Below are 21,510 nucleotides of genomic sequence, written 5' to 3'. Positions count from 1 at the left end.
TGTATACATGTTCTTGCCTAGTATATAGATTATTTTACCTAGTGTATAGATTATCTTGCCTAGTGTATAGATTCTCTTGCCTAGTATATAGATTATCTTACCTAGTGTATAGATTATCTTGCCTAGTGTATAGATTCTCTTGCCTAGTATATAGATTATCTTACCTAGTGTATAGATTATCTTGCCTAGTGTATACATGTTCTTGCCTAGTGTATAGATTATCTTGCCTAGTATATAGATTATCTTACCTAGTGTATAGATTATCTTGCCTAGTGTATACATGTTCTTGCCTAGTGTATAGATTCTCTTGCCTAGTGTATAGATTATTTTACCTAGTGTATACATGTTCTTGCCTAGTGTATAGATTCTCTTGCCTAGTGTATAGATTATTTTACCTAGTGTATGCATGTTCTTGCCTAGTGTATAGATTCTCTTGCCTAGTGTAGAGATTATTTTACCTAGTGTATACATGTTCTTGCCTAGTGTATAGATTCTCTTGCCTAGTGTAGAGATTATTTTACCTAGTGTATACATGTTCTTGCCTAGTGTATAGATTCTCTTGCCTAGTGTATAGATTCTCTTGCCTAGTGTAGAGATTATTTTACCTAGTGTATACATGTTCTTGCCTAGTGTATAGATTCTCTTGCCTAGTGTAGAGATTATTTTACCTAGTGTATACATGTTCTTGCCTAGTGTATAGATTCTCTTGCCTAGTGTAGAGATTATTTTACCTAGTGTATACATGTTCTTGCCTAGTGTATAGATTCTCTTGCCTAGTGTAGAGATTATTTTACCTAGTGTATACATGTTCTTGCCTAGTGTATAGATTCTCTTGCCTAGTGTAGAGATTATTTTACCTAGTGTATACATGTTCTTGCCTAGTGTATAGATTCTCTTGCCTAGTGTATACATGTTCTTGCCTAGTGTATACATGTTCTTGCCTAGTGTATAGATTCTCTTGCCTAGTGTAGAGATTATTTTACCTAGTGTATACATGTTCTTGCCTAGTGTATAGATTCTTTTACCTAGTGCAGTGTTTTTCAACCAGTGTGCCGCGGCAGCAACAGTGTGACATATTTTTTTTAAATGTTGCTTGTTTTTTACTCTGGGATGTTTTTTTTATTTTGAGTGAGATGATGACTGAGGGTAACTGTGCAGTGGCAGCTCGCCTCCCCGACACGTGTTCACACTTGGAAGGAACCCCCACAACACTTGCCTAGTGCCGGCTCTACACGCAGCACCACGCGACACTTCAATCCCCTATGCATGCTGGCGCAGCTTTGCTCCTGCTCCAGAACAGTATACCATGTTCCACATATAATCTTGTGCTCCACAGATAACACTTTTCTCAGTTTCCCAGTTTGAAATATTGTGAGGTATGTGACAGCCTCATCAGGCAGACATCATTTACAACCATGACATATTGACATTCATTCACAGACAATCATTATGATTGTTTGTGAATGAATGTCAATATGTCACGTATAGTTTGCAGGAGGCATGGCATGACAGCACAGTACAGTATGTGTGTGTGTGTATATGTATATATATATATATATGCTGTATTAGGCTACAATGTGTGATTTTGTAAAATTTTGGGATGGTGGTGTGCCACAGGATTTTTAAATGTAAAAAAGTGTGCCACGGCAAAAAAAAGGTTGAAAATCACTGACCTAGTGTATAGATTATCTTGCCTAGTGTATACATGTTCTTGCCAAGTGTATAGATTTTCTCTTGCCTAGTGTATATATTTTATTGCCTAGTCGGGTAGTGGTGACTTTAAAGCAGTTAGGAACTTGTAAAGAGGTACTTACTGCGTTTTCCTAATAATTGCTGCCCTAGTTTAGAAAGCCAGAGTTGGCTACTCGGTTCTTTCTTTTTCAAAGGTCTCTGTGAAGAACTGTGTCTTCTCATACCTTGTAACTGTCTACATGCCGGACAGTGGAGCAGGTAAGAGCTTTTTCTTCCAGTTGGGGACATTGTTTTTTTATTGGGACATAGATAATCCTGTTGTATGGGTTACACTGGGGCATGAAGCAGGCACTGTAGCATGTGTGAGACTAACATTTAAACTCTTTTAAAAAGAAAGGGTAAAATGTTTTTATTAGGCTTTATTTTCTGACACATATTTACATGATAAAACAAGCCTGCCGCTTCCACCTTAAAAATATCGCTAAAATTAGACATTTCCTTACACAAGACACAATAAAGATTTTAATTCACTCTCTCATCCTTTCCCACCTCGACTGCTGCAACTCAATCCTCTCTGGTCTCCCTAGCTGCCGCCTAGCTCCTTTACAATCGATAATGAATGCCTCTGCGAGGCTCATCTTCCTTGCACGTCGCTCTTCATCTGCCGCACCTCTCTGCCAATCCCTTCACTGGCTTCCTCTTGCCTCTAGGATTAAACACAAAATTCTCACTCTGACACACAAAGCTCTCAATTGCACTGCTCCCCCCTACATCTCTTGGCCTCTAGTTATCAACGTGTCTACTTACCTGCCATCGCCAGCCCCAATACGCCCGCCTAAGCTTGCCTACCATCGTCGCCGCGGACCTGAATACGCTTGCCAAAGTTATCAAAAAAGCTGTCAAAAAGCCACGCACCAAGTACGGGGCGATGAGCAGCGGACTGTGATAGTTATCACTCATCCGATCTAGCTGCTCTTCGGCTTTTTCCCAGCTTTATTGCTAGCCTGTCACTAAGCACTCACACTAAACTACACTGTTCTACCCCCTATACCGGCACCCCCGGAGCCCCCTGCAACTAAATAAAGTTATTAACCCCTAAACCGCCGCTCCCAGACCCGCCGCCACCTACATTATACCTAGTAACCCCTATCCTGCCCCCCCTATACCGCCGCCACCTATAATAAATGTATTAACCCCTATCCTGCCGATCCCGGACCCCGACGCAACTAAATAAATAGTTTAACCCCTAAACCGCCGCTCCCGGACCCCGCCGCCACCTATATTAAACTTATTAACCCCTAATCTGCCCCCCCTACACCGTCGCCACCTATAATAAATTTATTAACCCCTATCCTGCCCCCCCTACACCGTTGCCACCTATAAAAAATTTATTAACCCCTATCCTGCCCCCCCTACACCGCCGCCACTATAATAAAATTATTAACACCTAAACCTAAGTCTAACCCTAACACCCCCCTAACTTAAATATTAATTAAATACATCTAAATATTATAACTCTTCTTAACTAAATTAATCCTATTTAAAACTAAATACCTTTAAAATAAACCCTAATATAGCTACAATATAAATAATAATTATATTGTAGCTATCTTAGGATTTATTTTTATTTTACAGGCAAATTTCAATTTATTTTAACTAGGTACAATAGCTATTAAATAGTTATTAACTATTTAATAGCTACCTAGTTAAAATAAAGACAAATTTACCTGTAAAATAAAAACTAACCTAAGTTACAATTACACCCAATCAGATTTTTCCTACCTTAATTCCGATTGGCTGATAGAATCCTATCAGCCAATTGGAATTCGAGGGATGCCATCTTGGATGACGTCACTTAAAGGAACCGTCTTTTGTCGGGAAGTCATCGGTGGAAGAAGATGGCTCCGCGTCGGCTCGTCTAAAGATGGCTCCGCTCCGCTCCGGATGGATGAATATTGAAGACGCCGCCTGGATGAAGACTTCCATCGGATGGAAGACCTCTTCAGCGCCCCTTGAATGATGACTTCAATTGGATGGAAGACTTCTTCAGCGCCCCATGGATGATGACTTTGGCCGCTCCGGATGTCCTCTTCTGTTCCATCGGTGGTCGGCTGGCTGAAGACGGCTAAATGTAGGATGATCTTCAGGGGGGTAGTGTTAGGTTTATTTAATTGGGGTTTGGGTTAGAGTAGGAGTGTGTGGGTGGTGGGTTTTAATGTTGGGGGGTTGTATTATTTTTTTTACAGTCAAAAGAGCTGAATACTTTGGGGCATGCCCCGCAAAAGGCCCTTTCTCCAACATAGGTGTGTCCGGTCCACGGCGTCATCCTTACTTGTGGGATATTCTCTTCCCCAACAGGAAATGGCAAAGAGCCCAGCAAAGCTGGTCACATGATCCCTCCTAGGCTCCGCCTACCCCAGTCATTCTCTTTGCCGTTGTACAGGCAACATCTCCACGGAGATGGCTTAGAGTTTTTTAGTGTTTAACTGTAGTTTTTATTATTCAATCAAGAGTTTGTTATTTTAAAATAGTGCTGGTATGTACTATTTACTCAGAAACAGAAAAGAGATGAAGATTTCTGTTTGTATGAGGAAAATGATTTTAGCACCGTAACTAAAATCCATGGCTGTTCCACACAGGACTGTTGAGAGCAATTAACTTCAGTTGGGGGAACAGTGTGCAGTCTCTTACTGCTTGAGGTATGACACATTCTAACAAGACGATGTAATGCTGGAAGCTGTCATTTTCCCTATGGGATCCGGTAAGCCATGTTTATTAAGATAGTAAATAAGGGCTTCACAAGGGCTTATTAAGACTGTAGACTTTTTCTGGGCTAAATCGATTCATTATTAACATATATTTAGCCTTGAGGAATCATTTATTCTGGGTATTTTGATATGATTATATCGGCAGGCACTGTTTTAGACACCTTATTCTTTAGGGGCTTTCCCTAATCATAGTCAGAGCCTCATTTTCGCGCCGGTATGGCGCACTTGTTTTTGAGGACAGCATGGCATGCAGCTGCATGTGTGTGGAGCTCTGATACATAGAAAAGTCTTTCTGAAGGCATCATTTGGTATCGTATTCCCCTTTGGGCTTGGTTGGGTCTCAGCAAAGCAGATTCCAGGGACTGTAAAGGGGTTAAATATAAAAACGGCTCCGGTTCCGTTATTTTAAGGGTTAAAGCTTCCAAATTTGGTGTGCAATACTTTTAAGGCTTTAAGACACTGTGGTGAAATTTTGGTGAATTTTGAACAATTCCTTCATACTTTTTCGCAATTGCAGTAATAAAGTGTGTTTAGTTTAAAATTTAAAGTGACAGTAACGGTTTTATTTTAAAACGTTTTTTGTGCTTTGTTATCAAGTTTATGCCTGTTTAACATGTCTGAACTACCAGATAGATTGTGTTCTGACTGTGGGGAAATCAAGGTTCCTTCTCATTTAACTATATGTATTTTATGTCATAAAAAAATTTAGTAAAAATGATGCCCAAGATGATTCCTCAAGTGAGGGGAGTAAGCATGGTACTGCATCATCCCCTCCTTCGTCTACACCAGTCTTGCCCATACAGGAGGCCCCTAGTACATCTAGTGCGCCAATACTCCTTACTATGCAACATTTAACGGCTGTAATGGATAATTCTATCAAAAACATTTTAGCCAATATGCCCACTTATCAGCGAAAGCGCGACTGCTCTGTTTTAGAAAATTCTGTAGAGCATGAGAACGCTGATGATATGGTTTCTGAAGGGCCCCTACACCAGTCTGAGGGGGCCAGGGAGGTTTTGTCTGAGGGAGAAATTTCAGATTCAGGAAACATTTCTCAACAAGCTGAACCTGATGTGATTACTTTTAAATTTAAGTTGGAACATCTCCGCGCTCTGCTTAAGGAGGTGTTATCCAATTTGGATGATTGTGATTATCTGGTCATTCCAGAACCACTATGTAAAATGGAAAAGTTCTTAGAGGCCCCGGGGCCCCCCGAAGCTTTTCCTATATCCAAGCGGGTGGCGTACATTGTTAGTAAAGAATGGGACAGGCCCGGTATACCTTTAGTACCTCCCCCCATATTTATAAAATTGTTTTCCTATAGTCGACCCCAGAAAGGACTGATGGCAGACAGTCCCCAAGGTCGAGGGGGCGGTTTCTACTCTACACAAGCGCGCCACTATACCCATAGAAGATAGTTGTGCTTTCCAAGATCCTATGGATAAAAAATTAGAAGGTCTGCTAAAGATGTTTGTTCAGCAAGGTTCCCTTCTACAACCAATTGCATGCATTGTCCCTGTCACTGCAGCCGCGTGTTTCTAGTTTGATGAGCTAGGAAAGGCGATTATTAGTAATTCTTCTTCTTATGAGGAGATTATGGACAGAATTCGTGCTCTTAAATTGGCTAATTCTTTCACCCTAGACGCCACCTTGCAATTGGCTAGGTTAGCGGCGAAAAAATTCTGGGTTTGCTATTGTGGCGCAGAGCGCTTTGGTTAAAATCTTGGGCAGCGGATGCGTCTTCCAAGAACAAATTGCTTGACATTCCTTTCAAGGGGAAAACACTCTTTGGCCCTGACTTGAAAGAGATTATCTCTGATATCACTGGGGGCAAGGGCCACGCCCTTCCTCAGGATAGGTCTTTTCAAGACCAAAAATAAACCTAAGTTTCGTCCCTTTCGCAGAAACGGATCAGCCCCAAGGGCTACGTCCTCTAAGCAGGAAGGTAATACTTCTCAAGCCAATCCAGCCTGGAGACCTATGCAAGGCTGGAACAAAGGAAAGCAGGCCAGGAAACCTGCCACTGCTACCAAGACAGCATGAAATGCGGGCCCCCGATCCGGGACCGGATCTGGTGGGGGGCAGACTCTCTCTCTTCGCTCAGGCTTGGGCAAGAGATGTTCTGGATCCTTGGGCGCTAGAAATAGTCTCCCAAGGTTATTCTCTGGAGTTCAAGGGGCTTCCTCCAAGGGGGAGGTTCCACAGGTCTCAGTTGTCTTCAGACCACATAAGAAGACAGGCATTCTTACATTGGGTAGAAGACCTGCTAAAAATGGGAGTGATTCATCCTGTTCCATTAGGAGAACAAGGGATGGGGTTCTACTCCAATCTGTTCATAGTTCCCAAAAAAGAGGGAACGTTCAGACCAATCTTAGATCTCAAGATCTTGAACAAGTTTCTCAAGGTTCCATCGTTCAAGATGGAAACCATTCGAACACTTCTTCCTTCCATCCAGGAAGGTCAATTCATGACCAAGGTGGATTTCAAGGATGCGTATCTACATATTCCTATCCACAAGGAACATCATCGGTTCCTAAGGTTTGCATTCCTGGACAAGCATTTCCAGTTCGTGGCATTTTCTTTCGGATTAGCCACTGCTCCTAGGATTTTCTCATAGGTACTAGGGTCCCTTCTGGCGGTGCTAAGACCAAGGGGCATTGCTGTAGTACCTTACTTGGACGACATTCTGATTCGAGCGTCGTCCCTTCCTCAAGTAAAGGCTCACACGGACATTGTCCTGGCCTTTCTCAGATCTCACGGATGGAAAGTGAACGTGGAAAAGAGTTCTCTATCTCCGTCAACGAGGGTTCCCTTCTTGGGAACTATAATAGACTCCTTAGAAATGAGGATTTTTCTGACAGAAGCCAGAAAAACAAAACTTCTAGACTCTTGTCGGATACTTCATTCCGTTCCTCTTCCTTCCATAGCGCAGTGCATGGAAGTGATAGGTTTGATGGTAGCGGCAATGGACATAGTTCCTTTTGTGCGCATTCATCTAAGACCATTACAACTGTTCATGCTCAGTCAGTGGAATGGGGACTATTCAGACTTGTCTCCGAAGATACAAGTAAATCAGAGGACCAGAGACTCATTCCGTTGGTGGCTGTCCCTGGACAACCTGTCACAAGGGATGACCTTCCGCAGACCAGAGTGGGTCATTGTCACGACCGACGCCAGTCTGATGGGCTGGGGCGCGGTCTGGGGATCCCTGAAAGCTCAGGGTCTTTGGTCTCGGGTAGAATCTCTTCTACCGATAAATATTCTGGAACTGAGAGCGATATTCAATGCTCTCAAAGCTTGGCCTCAGCTAGCGAGGGCCAAGTTCATACATCAACCATCAGGGGGGAACAAGGAGTTCCCTAGCGATGGAAGAAGTGACCAAAATCATTCTATGGGCGGAGTCTCACTCCTGCCACCTGTCTGCTATCCACATCCCAGGAGTGGAAAATTGGGAAGCGGATTTTCTGAGTCGTCAGACATTGCATCCGGGGGAGTGGGAACTCCATCCGGAAATCTTTGCCCAAGTCACTCAACCGTGGGGCATTCCAGACATGGATCTGATGGCCTCTCGTCAGAACTTCAGAGTTCCTTACTACGGGTACAGATCCAGGGATCCCAAGGCGGCTCTAGTGGATGCACTAGTAGCACCTTGGACCTTCAAACTAGCTTATGTGTTCCCGCCGTTTCCTCTCATCCCCAGGCTGGTAGCCAGGATCAATCAGGAGAGGGCGTCGGTGATTTTGATAGCTCCTGCGTGGCCACGCAGGACTTGGTATGCAGATCTGGTGAATATGTCATCGGCTCCACCATGGAAGCTACCTTTGAGAGACCTTCTTGTTCTAGGTCCGTTCGACCCACTCCAGCTGACTGCTTGGAGATTGAACGCTTGATCTTATCAAAGCGAGGGTTCTCAGATTCTGTTATTAATACTCTTGTTCAGGCCTGAAAGCCTGTAACCAGAAAAATTACCACATAATTTGGTATATCTGTTGGTGTGAATCTGCAGGATTCCCTTGGGACAAGGTTAAGATTCCTAAGAGTCTATCCTTCCTTCGAGAAGGATTGGAAAAAGGATTATCTGCAAGTTCCTTGATGGGACAGATTTCTGCCTTGTCTGTGTTACTTCACAAAAAGCTGGCAGCTGTGCCAGATGTTCTAGCCTTTGTTCAGGCTCTGGTTAGAATCAAGCCTGTTTACAAAATTTTGACTCCTCCTTGGAGTCTCAACCTAGTTCTTTCAGTTCTTCAGGGGGTTCCGTTTGAACCCTTACATTCCGTTGATATTAAGTTATTATCTTGGAAAGTTTTGTTTTTGGTTGCAATTTCTTCTGCTAGAAGAGTTTCAGAATTATCTGCTCTGCAGTGTTCTTCTCCTTATCTGGTGTTCCATGCAGATAAGGTGGTTTTGCGTACTAAACCTGGTTTTCTTCCAAAAGTTGTTTCTAACAAAAACATTAACCAGGAGATAGTTGTGCCTTCTTTGTGTCCTAATCCAGTTCCAAAGAAGGAACGTTTGTTGCACAACTTGGATGTAGTTCGTGCTCTCAAATTTTACTTAGCAGCTACTAAGGATTTCAGACAAACTTTGTCTTTGTTTGTTGTTTATTCTGGTAAACGGAGAGGTCAAAAAGCAACTTCTACCTCTCTCTCCTTCTGGATTAAAAGCATTATCCGATTGGCTTATGAGACTGCCGGACGGCAGCCTCCTGAAAGAATCACAGCTCACTCCACTAGGGCTGTGGCTTCCACATGGGCCTTCAGGAACGAGGCTTCTGTTGATCAGATATGTAAGGCAGCGACTTGGTCTTCACTGCACACTTTTTCTAAATTTTACAAATTTGATACTTTTGCTTCTTCTGAGGCTATTTTTGGGAGAAAGGTTTTGCAAGCCGTGGTGCCTTCCATTTAGGTGACCTGATTTGCTCCCTCCCTTCATCCGTGTCCTAAAGCTTTGGTATTGGTTCCCACAAGTAAGGATGACGCCGTGGACCGGACACACCTATGTTGGAGAAAACAGAATTTATGTTTACCTGATAAATTACTTTCTCCAACGGTGTGTCCGGTCCACGGCCCGCCCTGGTTTTTTTAATCAGGTCTGATAATTTATTTTCTTTAACTACAGTCACCACGGTAACATATGGTTTCTCCTATGCAAATATTCCTCCTTAACGTCGGTCGAATGACTGGGGTAGGCGGAGCCTAGGAGGGATCATGTGACCAGCTTTGCTGGGCTCTTTGCCATTTCCTGTTGGGGAAGAGAATATCCCACAAGTAAGGATGACGCCGTGGACCGGACACACCGTTGGAGAAAGTAATTTATCAGGTAAACATAAATTCTGTTTTTAAGGGCTGGTAAGGTAATAGAGCTGTTAACTTTCGTAATTTAGAATAGGGTAGGGCATTTTTTTATTTTGGGGGGCATTGTTATTTTATTAGGGGGCTTAGATTAGGAGTAAGTAGCTTAAAATTGTTGTAATATTTTTTAAATGATTGTAACTTTTTATTTTTTATAACTTAGTTATTTTTATTTTTAGCTAAAATAGTTAAAATAATTACAAATTTACCTGTAAAATAAATCCTAACCTAAGTTACAATTAAACCTAACACTACACTATCAATAAATTAATTAAAGTACAAAAAATAAAAAAGAACTAAGTTACAAAAAATAAAAAAATATTTACAAACATAAGAAAAATATTACAACAATGCCCTACCCTATTCTAAATTACTAAAGTTCAAAGCTCTTTTACCTTACCAGCCCTGAACAGGGCCCTTTGCGGGGCATGCCCCAAGAAGTTCAGCTCTTTTGCCTGTAAAAAAAACATACAATACCCCCCCCCAACATTACAACCCACCACCCACATACCCCTAATCTAACCCAAACCCCCCTTAAATAAACCTAACACTAAGCCCCTGAAGATCATCCTACCTTGTCTTCACCATACCAGGTTCACCGATCCGTCCTGGCTCCAAAATCTTCATCCAACCCAAGCGGGGGCTGGCGATCCATCATCCGGCGGCTGAAGAGGTCCAGAAGAGGCTCCAAAGTCTTCATCCTATCCGGGAAGAAGAGTAGATCCGGACCGGCAACCATCATCTTCCAAGGGGCATCTTCTATCTTCATCCGATGAGGACCGGCTCCATCCTGAAGACCTCCACCGCGGACCCATCTTCATCCGGCGACGTCCAACTGAAGAATGACGGTTCCTTTAAGGGATGTCATCCAAGATGGCGTCCCTCGAATTCCGATTGGCTGATAGGATTCTATCAGCCAATCGGAATTAAGGTAGGAATATTCTGATTGGCTGATGGAATCAGCCAATCAGAATCAAGTTCAATCCGATTGGCTGATCCAATCAGCCAATCAGATTGAGCTCGCATTCTATTGGCTGTTCCGATCAATCTGATTGGCTGATTGGATCAGCCAATCGGATTGAACTTGATTCTGATTGGCTGATTCCATCAGCCAATCAGAATATTCCTACCTTAATTCCGATTGGCTGATAGAATCCTATCAGCCAATCGGAATTCGAGGGACGCCATCTTGGATGACGTCCCTTAAAGGAACCGTCATTCTTCAGTTGGACTTCGCCGGATGAAGATGGGTTCCGCGGTGGAGGTCTTCAGGATGGAGCCGGTCCTCATTGGATGAAGATAGAAGATGCCGCTTGGAAGATGATGGTTGCCGGTCCGGATCTACTCTTCTTCCCGGATAGGATGAAGACTTTGGAGCCTCTTCTGGACCTCTTCAGCCGCCGGATGATGGATCGCCAGCCCCCGCTTTGGTTGGATGAAGATTTTGGAGCCAGGATGGATCGGTGAACCTGGTATGGTGAAGACAAGGTAGGATGATCTTCAGGGGCTTAGTGTTAGGTTTATTTAAGGGGGTTTTGGGTTAGATTAGGGGAATGTGGGTGGTGGGTTGTAATGTTGGGGGGGGGGGTATTGTATGTTTTTTTTTACAGGCAAAAGAGCTGAACTTCTTGGGGCATGCCCCGCAAAGGGCCCTGTTCAGGGCTGGTAAGGTAAAAGAGCTTTGAACTTTAGTAATTTAGAATAGGGTAGGGCATTTTTTTATTTTGGGGGGCTTTGTTATTTTATTAGGGGGCTTAGAGTAGGTGTAATTAGTTTAAAATTGTTGTAATATTTTTCTTATGTTTGTAAATATTTTTTTATCTTTTGTAACTTAGTTCTTTTTTATTTTTTGTACTTTAGTTAGTTTATTTCATTGTAGTTATTTGTAGGTATTGTATTTAATTTATTTATTGATAGTGTAGTGTTAGGTTTAATTGTAGGTAATCTGTAGTGGGGAAACAGGAAGGCGCCAATAGGGTGATAACGTAAAGAACCCTGACATGTAAGTATGAGGAAAAAGGGTACTCACAAGCAGGGCGGCACTTGAACGTGCCTAACCAAGCGGGCCGGGACCTCAGCGTCGCCCTGAAGACTCACAACGGCAACAACCAAACAATGCAAAATTGTTTTAAGTAACTTTGCTGGAGTTTGCTCCTTCCTCTATCCAGTTTGTTGGCGCTTTTATGCATTTTTTTTAAACTTTTTAAACTTTTTAAATAAATTGGTTTAAGTAACTTTGCTGGAGTTTGCTCCTTCCTCTATCCAGTTTGTTGGCTTGTGTTAATCAAACTCTCGGTATTCGTGAGAGCCATACACAGTATATCCCTATCTCCTACCCTTCTGCCAGTGTTCGGAATCGGCATACGAAGAGGGAGGTGTGTTAGCATCCAGCGTTCCTGATTGGCCACACGGAACTTGGTCCGGCTCGAGGATTGGTTGTTGCCGTTGTGAGTCTTCCGGGCGACGCTGAGGTCCCGGCCCGCTTGGTTAGGCACGTTCAAGTGCCGCCCTGCTTGTGAGTACCCTTTTTCCTCATACTTACATGTCAGGGTTCTTTACGTTATTACCCTATTGGCGCCTTCCTGTTTCCCCACTACAGATTTCCTAACCGTCGACATACGCTACAGAAGAGCGGCCTCACATCGGATTGTTTGTACTGATTTTCGCTTCCGTCACCGTGGGCGCACCTCCATCAAGAACTTTTTTTGTTTTTGATTTCTTGTTCCCATTAATTGTAGGTAATTGTAGGTATTTTATTTAATTAATTTATTGATAGTGTAGTGTTAGGTTTAATTGTAACTTAGGTTAGGATTTATTTTACAGGTAAATTTGTAATTATTTTAACTATTTTAGCTATTAAATAGTTCTTAACTATTTAATAGCTATTGTACCTGGTTAAAATAAATACAAAGTTACCTGTAAAATAAATATTAATCCTAAAATAGCTATAATATACCGTAATTATAATTTATGTTGTAGCTATATTAGGATTTATTTTACAGGTAAGTATTTAGCTTTAAATAGGAATAATTTATTTAATAAGAGTTAATTAATTTCGTTAGATTAAAATTATATTTAACTTAGGGGGGTGTTAGTGTTAGGGTTAGACTTAGCTTTAGGGGTTAATACATTTATTAGAATAGCGGCGAGATTCGGTCGGCAGATTAGGGGTTAATAATTGAAGTTAGGTGTCTGCGATGTTACGGAGGGCAGGTTAGGGGTTAATAAATATAATATAGGGGTCGGCGGTGTTAGGGGCAGCAGATTAGGGGTACATAGCTATAATGTAGGTGGCGGCTCTTTGCGGTCGGCAGATTAGGGGTTAATTATTGTAGGTAGGTGGCGGCGACGTTGTGGGGGGCAGGTTAGGGGTTAATAAATATAATATAGGGGTCGGCGATGTTAGGGCAGCAGATTAGGGGTACATAGCTATAATGTAGCTGGCGGAGGCGTGCGGACGGCAGATTAGGGGTTAATAAGTGTAGGTAGCTGGCGGCGACGTTGTGGGGGGCAGATTAGGGGTTAATAAATATAATATAGGGGTCGGCGGTGTTAGGGGCAGCAGATTAGGGGTACATAAGGATAACGTAGGTGGCGGTCGGCAGATTAGGGGTTAAAAAAATGTAATCGAGTTGCGGCGATGTGGGGGGACCTCGGTTTAGGGGTACATAGGTAGTTTATGGGTGTTAGTGTACTTTAGAGTACAGTAGTCAAGAGCTTTATGAAGCGGCGTTAGCCCAGAAAGCTCTTAACTACTGACTTTTTTCTGCGGCTGGAGTTTTGTAGTTAGAATTCTAACGCTCACTTCAGACACGACTCTAAATACCGGAGTTAGAAAAATCCCATTGAAAAGATAGGATACGCAATTTACGTAAGGGGATCTGCGGTATGGAAAAGTCGCGGCTGAAAAGTGAGCGTTAGACCCTTTTTTTAATGACTCCAAATACCGAAGGTAGCCTAAAACCAGCGTTAGGAGCCTCTAACGCTGGTTTTCACGGCTACCGCCAAACTCCAAATCTAGGCCTTCGGGTTTATTTTACAGGTAAATATTTAGTTTTAAATAGGAATAATTTAGTTAATGATAGTGTAGTGTTAGGTGTAGTTGTAAATTTAGTTAATAAGAATAATATTTATTTAGATGTATTTAATTAATATTTAAGTTAGGTGCGTGTTAGGGTTAGACTTAGGTTTAGGGGTTAATAATTTTATTATAGTTGCGGCGGGGTCCGGGAGCGGCGGTTTAGGGGTTAACATATTTATTATAGTGGCGGTGGGGTCCGGGAGCGGCGGTTTAGGGGTTAATCAGTTTATTAGAGTGGCAGTGGGCTCCGGCAGCGGCGGTTTAGGGGGTAATACATTTATTTAGTTGCGGCGGTGTAGGGGGGGACAGATTAGGGGTGTTTAGACTCGGGGTACATGTTAGGGTGTTAGGTGCAGACATCTCCCATAGGAATCAATGGGATATCGGGCAGCAGCGAACATGAACTTTCGCTATGGTCAAACTCCCATTGATTCCTATGGGATCCGCCGCCTCCAGGGCGGCGGATTGAAAACCAGGTACGCTGGGCCGGAAAAGTGCCGAGCGTACCTGCTAGTCATTTGATAACTAGCAAAAGTAGTCAGATTGTGCCGAACTTGCGTTTGGAACATCTGGAGTGACGTAAGAATCGATCTGTGTCGGACTGTGTCTGGCGGATCGAAGCTTACGTCACTATATTCTACTTTTGCCGGGCAGCAGGGCTTGATAACTAAGGCGAATCAGCCTCGCCACAAATACGCTGCGGAATTCCAGCGTATTTGAGGTTGATGGCTTGATAACTAGGGGCCCTTGTCTCCAGATACTCTCCCTCCAGTCCCCTTCGCTCCACTCATGATCTCCTACTCTCCTCCTCTTTTGTTACCTCCTCACATTCCTGTCTTAAAGATTTCTTCAGATTGGCTCCCATCTTATGGAACTCTCTGCCTCGCTCCACAAGAATCTCCCCTAGTTTTAAAAGCTTCAAGTGCTCCCTGAAGACTCTACTATTCAGGGACGCTTACAACCTACACTAACCTTCCTATCTCCACTGCTATCCTCTAAAACCCCATAGAAAGTAAGCCTATGAGCCCATCTGTTTGTAGTTCATCTTCATAAGAGCCGACTACAACAGTGCAACTCTCGGCAGGACCCTCTCTCCCCATTTGATACCTGTAATCGTTTTTATATACCACCTATGTTCATAGCGCTGCGGAACCTGTTGGGGCTCTACAAATACCTGATAATAATAATAATAATAATACAAGTTTAAACTGAAAGTAAGGCTGAATTTTCTATTTTAGCAGTTTATTTATTTCCCCTTTGCTTTAACATAAAACAATGCAACATTTTAAACTGTCAGGTTTGAAAAATCTGATATTTCTGGTACTCAGTGTATTAGGAAGTGGTGCTTCTCTATGTCACAGCAGTAATTTGAGCTCGGGAGTTGCGGTCACATGACCGGCTTTACTTCATAACGTTTCTGAGGAAAAAGTTGTTTTTCTCCATTTCTGGGTAATCCGGTCTTAATTGGTAGCAGTTATTTGATGTTTATTAAATGTTTTTTCTTAACTTTTCTCACATAATTTTAGCTGGGGATCGATCCCAATTTGGGATAAAATTTAAAGTGTATTTTTTCCTTGGCTTATTTAAATTGAATCTTAAAATCTTTGAAACTTATCTGTACAAGTTTATTTACTGTTTAACAACATGTCTGATATGGAGCAAGAGCCTTCTCTCATGAAATTCATGCTTATTATGTTTTGAATCACAAATTGCAGCTCCTATGCAATTTTGTTCTTCATATGTCAAGAAAACCTTGCAAAATAAAGGTAACATTTTAAGCCTAATGTCTCTCAGAATGATGCTGTTAAAATAATACCTCAGCTTTCTCCTGCTACGTCCCAAGCCTCAATGGTGTCACATGCAGTGCCCTGTGGTTCCTCTATAACTCCTAATGGAGTTTATTTAAAAGCAAAAATTGCTGCCCAGGTATCTTCAGCTGTATCTGTGGCATTAGCTGCCATTCCCAGATTACAGGGAAAACACAAGAGGAAATTTAGAAATTCAGAAAGTAAGGTGCCTGTCCTCAGTTCTGCTTCCTAAGTTGCCCTTTCTCATAAGTCTGATGAGAAAGATACATCGGGACTTTCTGAGGGTGAAATCTCAGATTCGGACAGTATAATTCCTTCTTCTGAGACTGAGGTGGTATCCTTCAGATTTAAGCTTGAACACCTTCGTGTATTTTTAAAGAGGTTTTAGCTACTTCAGATGACTCCGATACCTCTATCTCTGTCACTCCTAAGAAATCTAGTAAACTTAATAATTTCTTTGATGAACCTTCCACTTTGGAGGTTTTTTCCTGTGCCAGTCCATGCTAGGGAGATTATCTCACAGGATGGGAAAAACCAGGGGTGTCTTTTTCCCCGTCTCCCATTTTTAAGAAAATGTTTCCTGTCAAGGAATCCATTAAAGACCCTTGGTATACTGTACCCAAAGTTGAAGGGACCATTTCCACTCTGGCTAAGAGAACCATTATTCCTATTGAGGATAGCTGCTCTCTTAAGGATCCGATGGACAAGAAGCTGGAGGCTTATTTGAAAAAGATTTATGTTCATCAAGGTCTCCAATGGCAACCTGCGGTGTGTATAGCCACCGTGACTAGTACGGCATCTCCTTGGATGAAATTCAAGATAGGATTAAAGCTCTTAAGTTGGCCAATTTATTTATTGCAGATGCCTTTTTACAGGTTGTTAGACTAGGAGCTAAAACTTCTAGTTTCGCTGTCCTAGCCCACAGGGTGTTATGGTTGACATCCTGGTCTGCGGACGTTTCTTCTAAAGTCAAGCTTCTGGCGATTCCTTACAAGGGCAAAACCTTGTTTGGACCCGGTTTGGCAGAAATTATCTCTGATATTATGGGTGGAAAAGGGTCTTTTCTACATCAAGATAAGAAGAATAGGTCTAAAGGATGTCAGAGTAAGTTTTGTTCCTTTTGTAACTTCAGAGGAAAGCATTCCCCTTCTTCTTACAACTGGAACAATCCAAGTCTTCTTGGAAACCGAATCAGTCTTGGAACAAGGGGAAACAATCAAAGAAACCTGCAGATGATTCCAAATCAGCATGAAGGGTTTGCCCCTGATCCGGGATCGGATCAGGTGGGGGGCAGACTTTCTCAGTTCTCTCAAGCCTGAATATGAGATGTCCCAGATCTCTGGACTGGGGGCATAGTATCCCAGTTTACAAAATGGAATTCAAGACTTTTTCTCCCAGAGGCAGATTCCATCTCTCAAGATTATCTGCAGACCAGATAAGGAGAGAGGTGTTCTTGAAATGTATACAATATCTCTCCTCCCTGTGAGTGATAGTTCCCATTCCAGTGCAGGAACAGGGTCTCAGGTTCTACTCCAACCTATTTTTGGTTCCCAATAAAGAGGGAACTTTCTGTCCCATTCTAGACTTGAAGTGTCTAAACAAGTTTCTCAAAGTTCCATCCTCCAAGATGGAGACTATATGCTCCATTCTTCCTTTAGTACAAGAGTGTCAGTTCATGACAACTATAGACCTAAAGGATGCATATCTTCATGTTCCAATTCACATGGACCTTTGCAGATTCCTGAGATTTGCCTTTCTGGACAAACATTTCCAGTTCCTGGCCCTTCCATCTGGTCTAGCCACGGCTCCCAGAATTTTTTTAAAGTTTCTGGGGGCTCTTTTGGCAGTGATCCATTCTCGTGGAATTGGTGCTGTGGCACCCTACCTGGATGACATATTGGTTCAGGCGCCATCTTTTCAACAAGTAAAATCTCACACAGAAATATTGTTGTCTTTTCTTCGTTCCCACGGATGGAATGTGAATCTGGAAAAAAGCTCCCTTTCCCCTGCTACAAGAGTAGTGTTCTTAAGGACCATAATAGGTTCTCTATTGATGAAGATTTTTCTGACAGAGGTCAGGAAAAACAAAATAATTTCCTCTTGCCTCTCTTTTCAGGCTACTGCTCATCCTTCAGTGGCTCAAAGTATAGAGGTAATCGGTCTAATTGTGGCTTCCATGGACATCAATTCCTTTTGCTCGATTGCATTTGAGAGCTCTCCAGTTGTGCATGCTCAGACAATGGAATGGTAACCATGTGAATCTATCTCAGAGAATAGAGTTAGACCAGTCGTCAAGGGATTCTCTCCCATGGTGAATTTCTCAGGAACATCTGTTTTAGGGCACATGCTTTCTGAGACCTTTCTTGGTGATCATGACTACGGATGCCAGCCTGCTGTGCTTGGGAGCAGTCTGGAACTCGTTAAAGGCTCAGGGCCTTTGGACTCGTGAGGAGTCTGCTTTTCTCATCAACATCTTGGAGTTTAGGGCAATTTACAATTCTCTATTGTATTGGTCTCAGTTGTCCTCAGCCCAGTTTATCAGGTTCCAGTCAGACAACATTACCTCTGTGGCTTACATAAATGACCAAGGAGGAACTCTGAGTTCCTTAGCCATGAAGGAGGTTACTAAGATTCTTCAGTGGGCAGATACCCACAATTGCTTTCTATCTGCCATCCACATTCCAGGAGTAGACAACTGGGAAGCAGATTTTCTGATCAGACAGACTTTTCATTCTGGGTAGTGGGAACTCCATCCAGAGGTTTTTTCCAGCTTAGTCCTCAAATGGGGGGTGCTGGAGTTAGAACTGATGGCGTCCCGACAGAACGCCAAGCTTCCAAGGTACGGTTCAAGTTCAAGAGATCCGCAGGCCGTTCTGATAGATGCTCTGGCGGTTCCTTGGGTTTTCAGGTTGGCATACCTGTTTCCTCCTTTTGCTCTCCTTCCATGAGTCATTGCTCGTATCAAACAGGAGAGGGCATCAGTGATTCTAATAGCCCCTGCATGGCCTCACAGGATCTGGTTTGCAGACCTAGTGGAGATGTCATCTCTCCCACCTTGGAGACTACCTCTGAGGAAGGACCTCCTGATTCAGGGTCCCATCCTTCATCCAAATCTCATTTCTCTGAAGCTGACTGCTTGGAGATTGAACGCTTAATTTTGTCTAAGTGTGGTTTTTCTGAGTCGGTCATTGAGACCATGATTCAGGCTCGCAAGCCTGTTACTAGAAAGATTTACCATAAGATATGGCGTACATTTCTTTATTGTTGTGAATCCAAGGGCTACTCTTGGAGTAGAATTAGAATTCCTAGAATTTTATCTTTTCTTCAGAAAGGCTTGGAGAAGGGATTGTTAGTCAGTACCCTGAAGGGTCAGATTTCTGCTTTATCAGTTTTACTACATAAATGTTTGTTGGATGTGCCAGATGTGCAATCTTTTTGTCAGGCCTTGGTCAAAATCAGGTCTGTCTTTAAGTCTGTTGCTCCTCCTTGGAGCCTTAACCTTGTTCTTAAAGTTTTACAGCTGACTCCGTTTGAGCCTTTGCATTCCATAGACATTAAGTTGTTATCTTGGAAGGTTTTGTTTCTTGTTGCTATCTCTTCTGCTTGAAGAGTCTCTGAACTCTCAGCTCTGCAGTGCGATTCCCCTTATTTTTCATGCCGATAAGGCAGTTCTTCGTACTAAGTAAGGTTTCCTTCCTAAAGTTGTTTCTAATAGAAATATCAATCAGGAAATTGATGTTCCCTCTCTGTGTCCTAATCTTTCTTCTTCCAAAGAACGTTTGTTACACAATTTGGATGTTGTACGTGCTCTTAAATTCTACTTACAGGCGACTAAGGATTTTTGCCAGTCCTCTGCCCTTTTTGTCTGTTTCTCTGGGAAACGTTAAGGTCAGAAAGCTACTGCTACTACTCTTTCTTTTTGGGTACGAAGTATAATTCGTTTGGATTATGAGACTGCTGGGCAGCAGCCTTATGAGAGAATTATGGCTCATTCCACAAGAGCTGTTTTCTCTTCTTGGGCTTTCAAAAATGAAGCTTCTGTAGAACATATTTGCAAGGTTGCAACTTGGTCTTCTCTACATACTTTTTCCAAATTTTCCAAATTTTATATTTTTGCCTTGGCTGAGGCTTCTTTTGGGAGAAAGGTTCTTCAAGCGGTGGTGCCTTCTGTTTAGGACTGCCTGTCTTGTCCCTCCCTATTTATCTGTGTCCTCTAGCTTGGGTATTGGTTCCCAACAGTAATTACTCAAGCCGTGGACTCACCATATCTTAGGAAAGAAAAACAAAATTTATGCTTACCTGATAAATTTATTTATTTCCAGATATTTCCACGGCCCTATGTTTTATTTTAAGACAGTTTTTCTTTTGACTATAACCTCAGGCACCTCTACACCTTGTGTTACTCCTTTTCCTCCATTTCTCTTCAGTCGAATGACTGTTGGTTGTGGATAAGGGAGTGATGCTTAACAGTTTTAACTGTGGTGCTCTTTGCCTCCTCCTGCTGGCCAGGAGTGATATTCCCAACAGTAATTACTCAAGCCCTGGACTCACCATATCCAGAAATAAAATTTTTTATCAGGTAAGCATAAATTTTGTTTTTTATTTTGCCTAGTTTAAAGATTATCTTGCCTACTGTATAGATGCTCTTGCCTAGTGTATATATTTTCTCTGGCCTAGTGTATAGATTATCTTGCCTAGTGTATAGATGCTCTTGCCTAGTGTATAGATTTCCATCTTAATATGAGGAGAGTCCATGGCTTCATTCCTTACTTGTGGGAATACAGAACCTGGCCACCAGGAGGAGGCAAAGACACCCCAGGGGGGATTTATACATGATTTGCTTTATTATGTTTTTATGCTGCGACATGTGTGAGATGAGTCTCTGGCAGATGTGTGAACATTTAGGTTTTACTTTCGTTTTGGATAACTGCCAGTCTGTCAGTTTGGTGCGCTTTCTTCCTGCAGCAGGGGCGGTCCTGCTTGGCACTCCATGTGACCGGGTGTGGCCTCATTAACTTCCTCTTTCCTGACCGTGCGGTTTACAGGAGACGAAGCGGTTTCTCTGTGGGGCCTGGGTCATAGGAGGTGGTGAGTGCGCCAGCCATTGAGAGTATAAAGGTGCCATTTATTTATTCTGTAGTCCATCATACAAGCGCAGGCTATGGAGGACTCTGATGCGTTTTATTGTGAGGAGGCTACAGTATACCCGCCTGCTCAATTATTTTCCAAAAGCCTTGATAGAGTAGCAATATCTAAAAGAACAAGATGTTTAGTACCACTGAGCCGACCCCGTCTGAGGGGTCTCCGTCCCGCGAGGTGCATTCCCTGCAATTATCTCCTATTACACATGCAGCTCCCCATTGCACTACTAATCCTTCTTCGGGAGGGGCCCTCTTACCGCCAGACTTTTTTAAACAGTTGCAAACGGCAGTGTCTGTGGCCTTTAGTGCTTTTCCTTGCCCTGCTAAGAGCAAGCGAAAGGTTAAATATTGCTATCCTTCCAAGGGGTCATCTACCAACTTGTTGGATTTATCTGATACTAGCTATCTGCTGATGAAGACGCCTCTGATACTTCAGAGGAGGCTCTTTCTGGGTCGGAAGGAACCAGACTTTATATTTAGGATAGAGCACTTACGCTTTCTGTTGAAGGAATTGTTGGCTACGTTAGAGGTTCCGGAACCCAAGTTACCCGAGGAACCTTCTATTCCTAAACTTGATAAGGTTTATGAGGACAGGGTGGTGCCAAAAACTTTCCCAGTTCCCGTAACAATGGCAAATATTAAGAATTCATGGGAAAGGATTGGATC

At 42.7% G+C, this 21,510-nt stretch overlaps 1 protein-coding gene across 1 annotated transcript in view; it reads left to right on the top strand.

Annotated features, from left to right (window-relative positions):
* Positions 1 to 1,916: 1,916 nt before the first annotated feature.
* The window catches only part of PRR33 (proline rich 33), a 53,466-nt gene continuing 33,872 nt past the window's right edge, over positions 1,917 to 21,510 (top strand). Inside the window, exon 1 of the mRNA XM_053720492.1 lies at positions 1,917 to 1,950. Within this exon, the coding sequence (XP_053576467.1) occupies positions 1,932 to 1,950 (19 nt within the window). The 5' untranslated portion in view covers positions 1,917 to 1,931. The remainder of the gene's footprint in view (positions 1,951 to 21,510) is intronic.

Source organism: Bombina bombina, chromosome 7, assembly GCF_027579735.1.
Source record: "Bombina bombina isolate aBomBom1 chromosome 7, aBomBom1.pri, whole genome shotgun sequence".
Lineage (NCBI taxonomy): Eukaryota > Metazoa > Chordata > Amphibia > Anura > Bombinatoridae > Bombina > Bombina bombina.
Note: the sequence above shows the minus strand (reverse complement) of the source record. Positions and strands in the feature narration are given on the sequence as shown.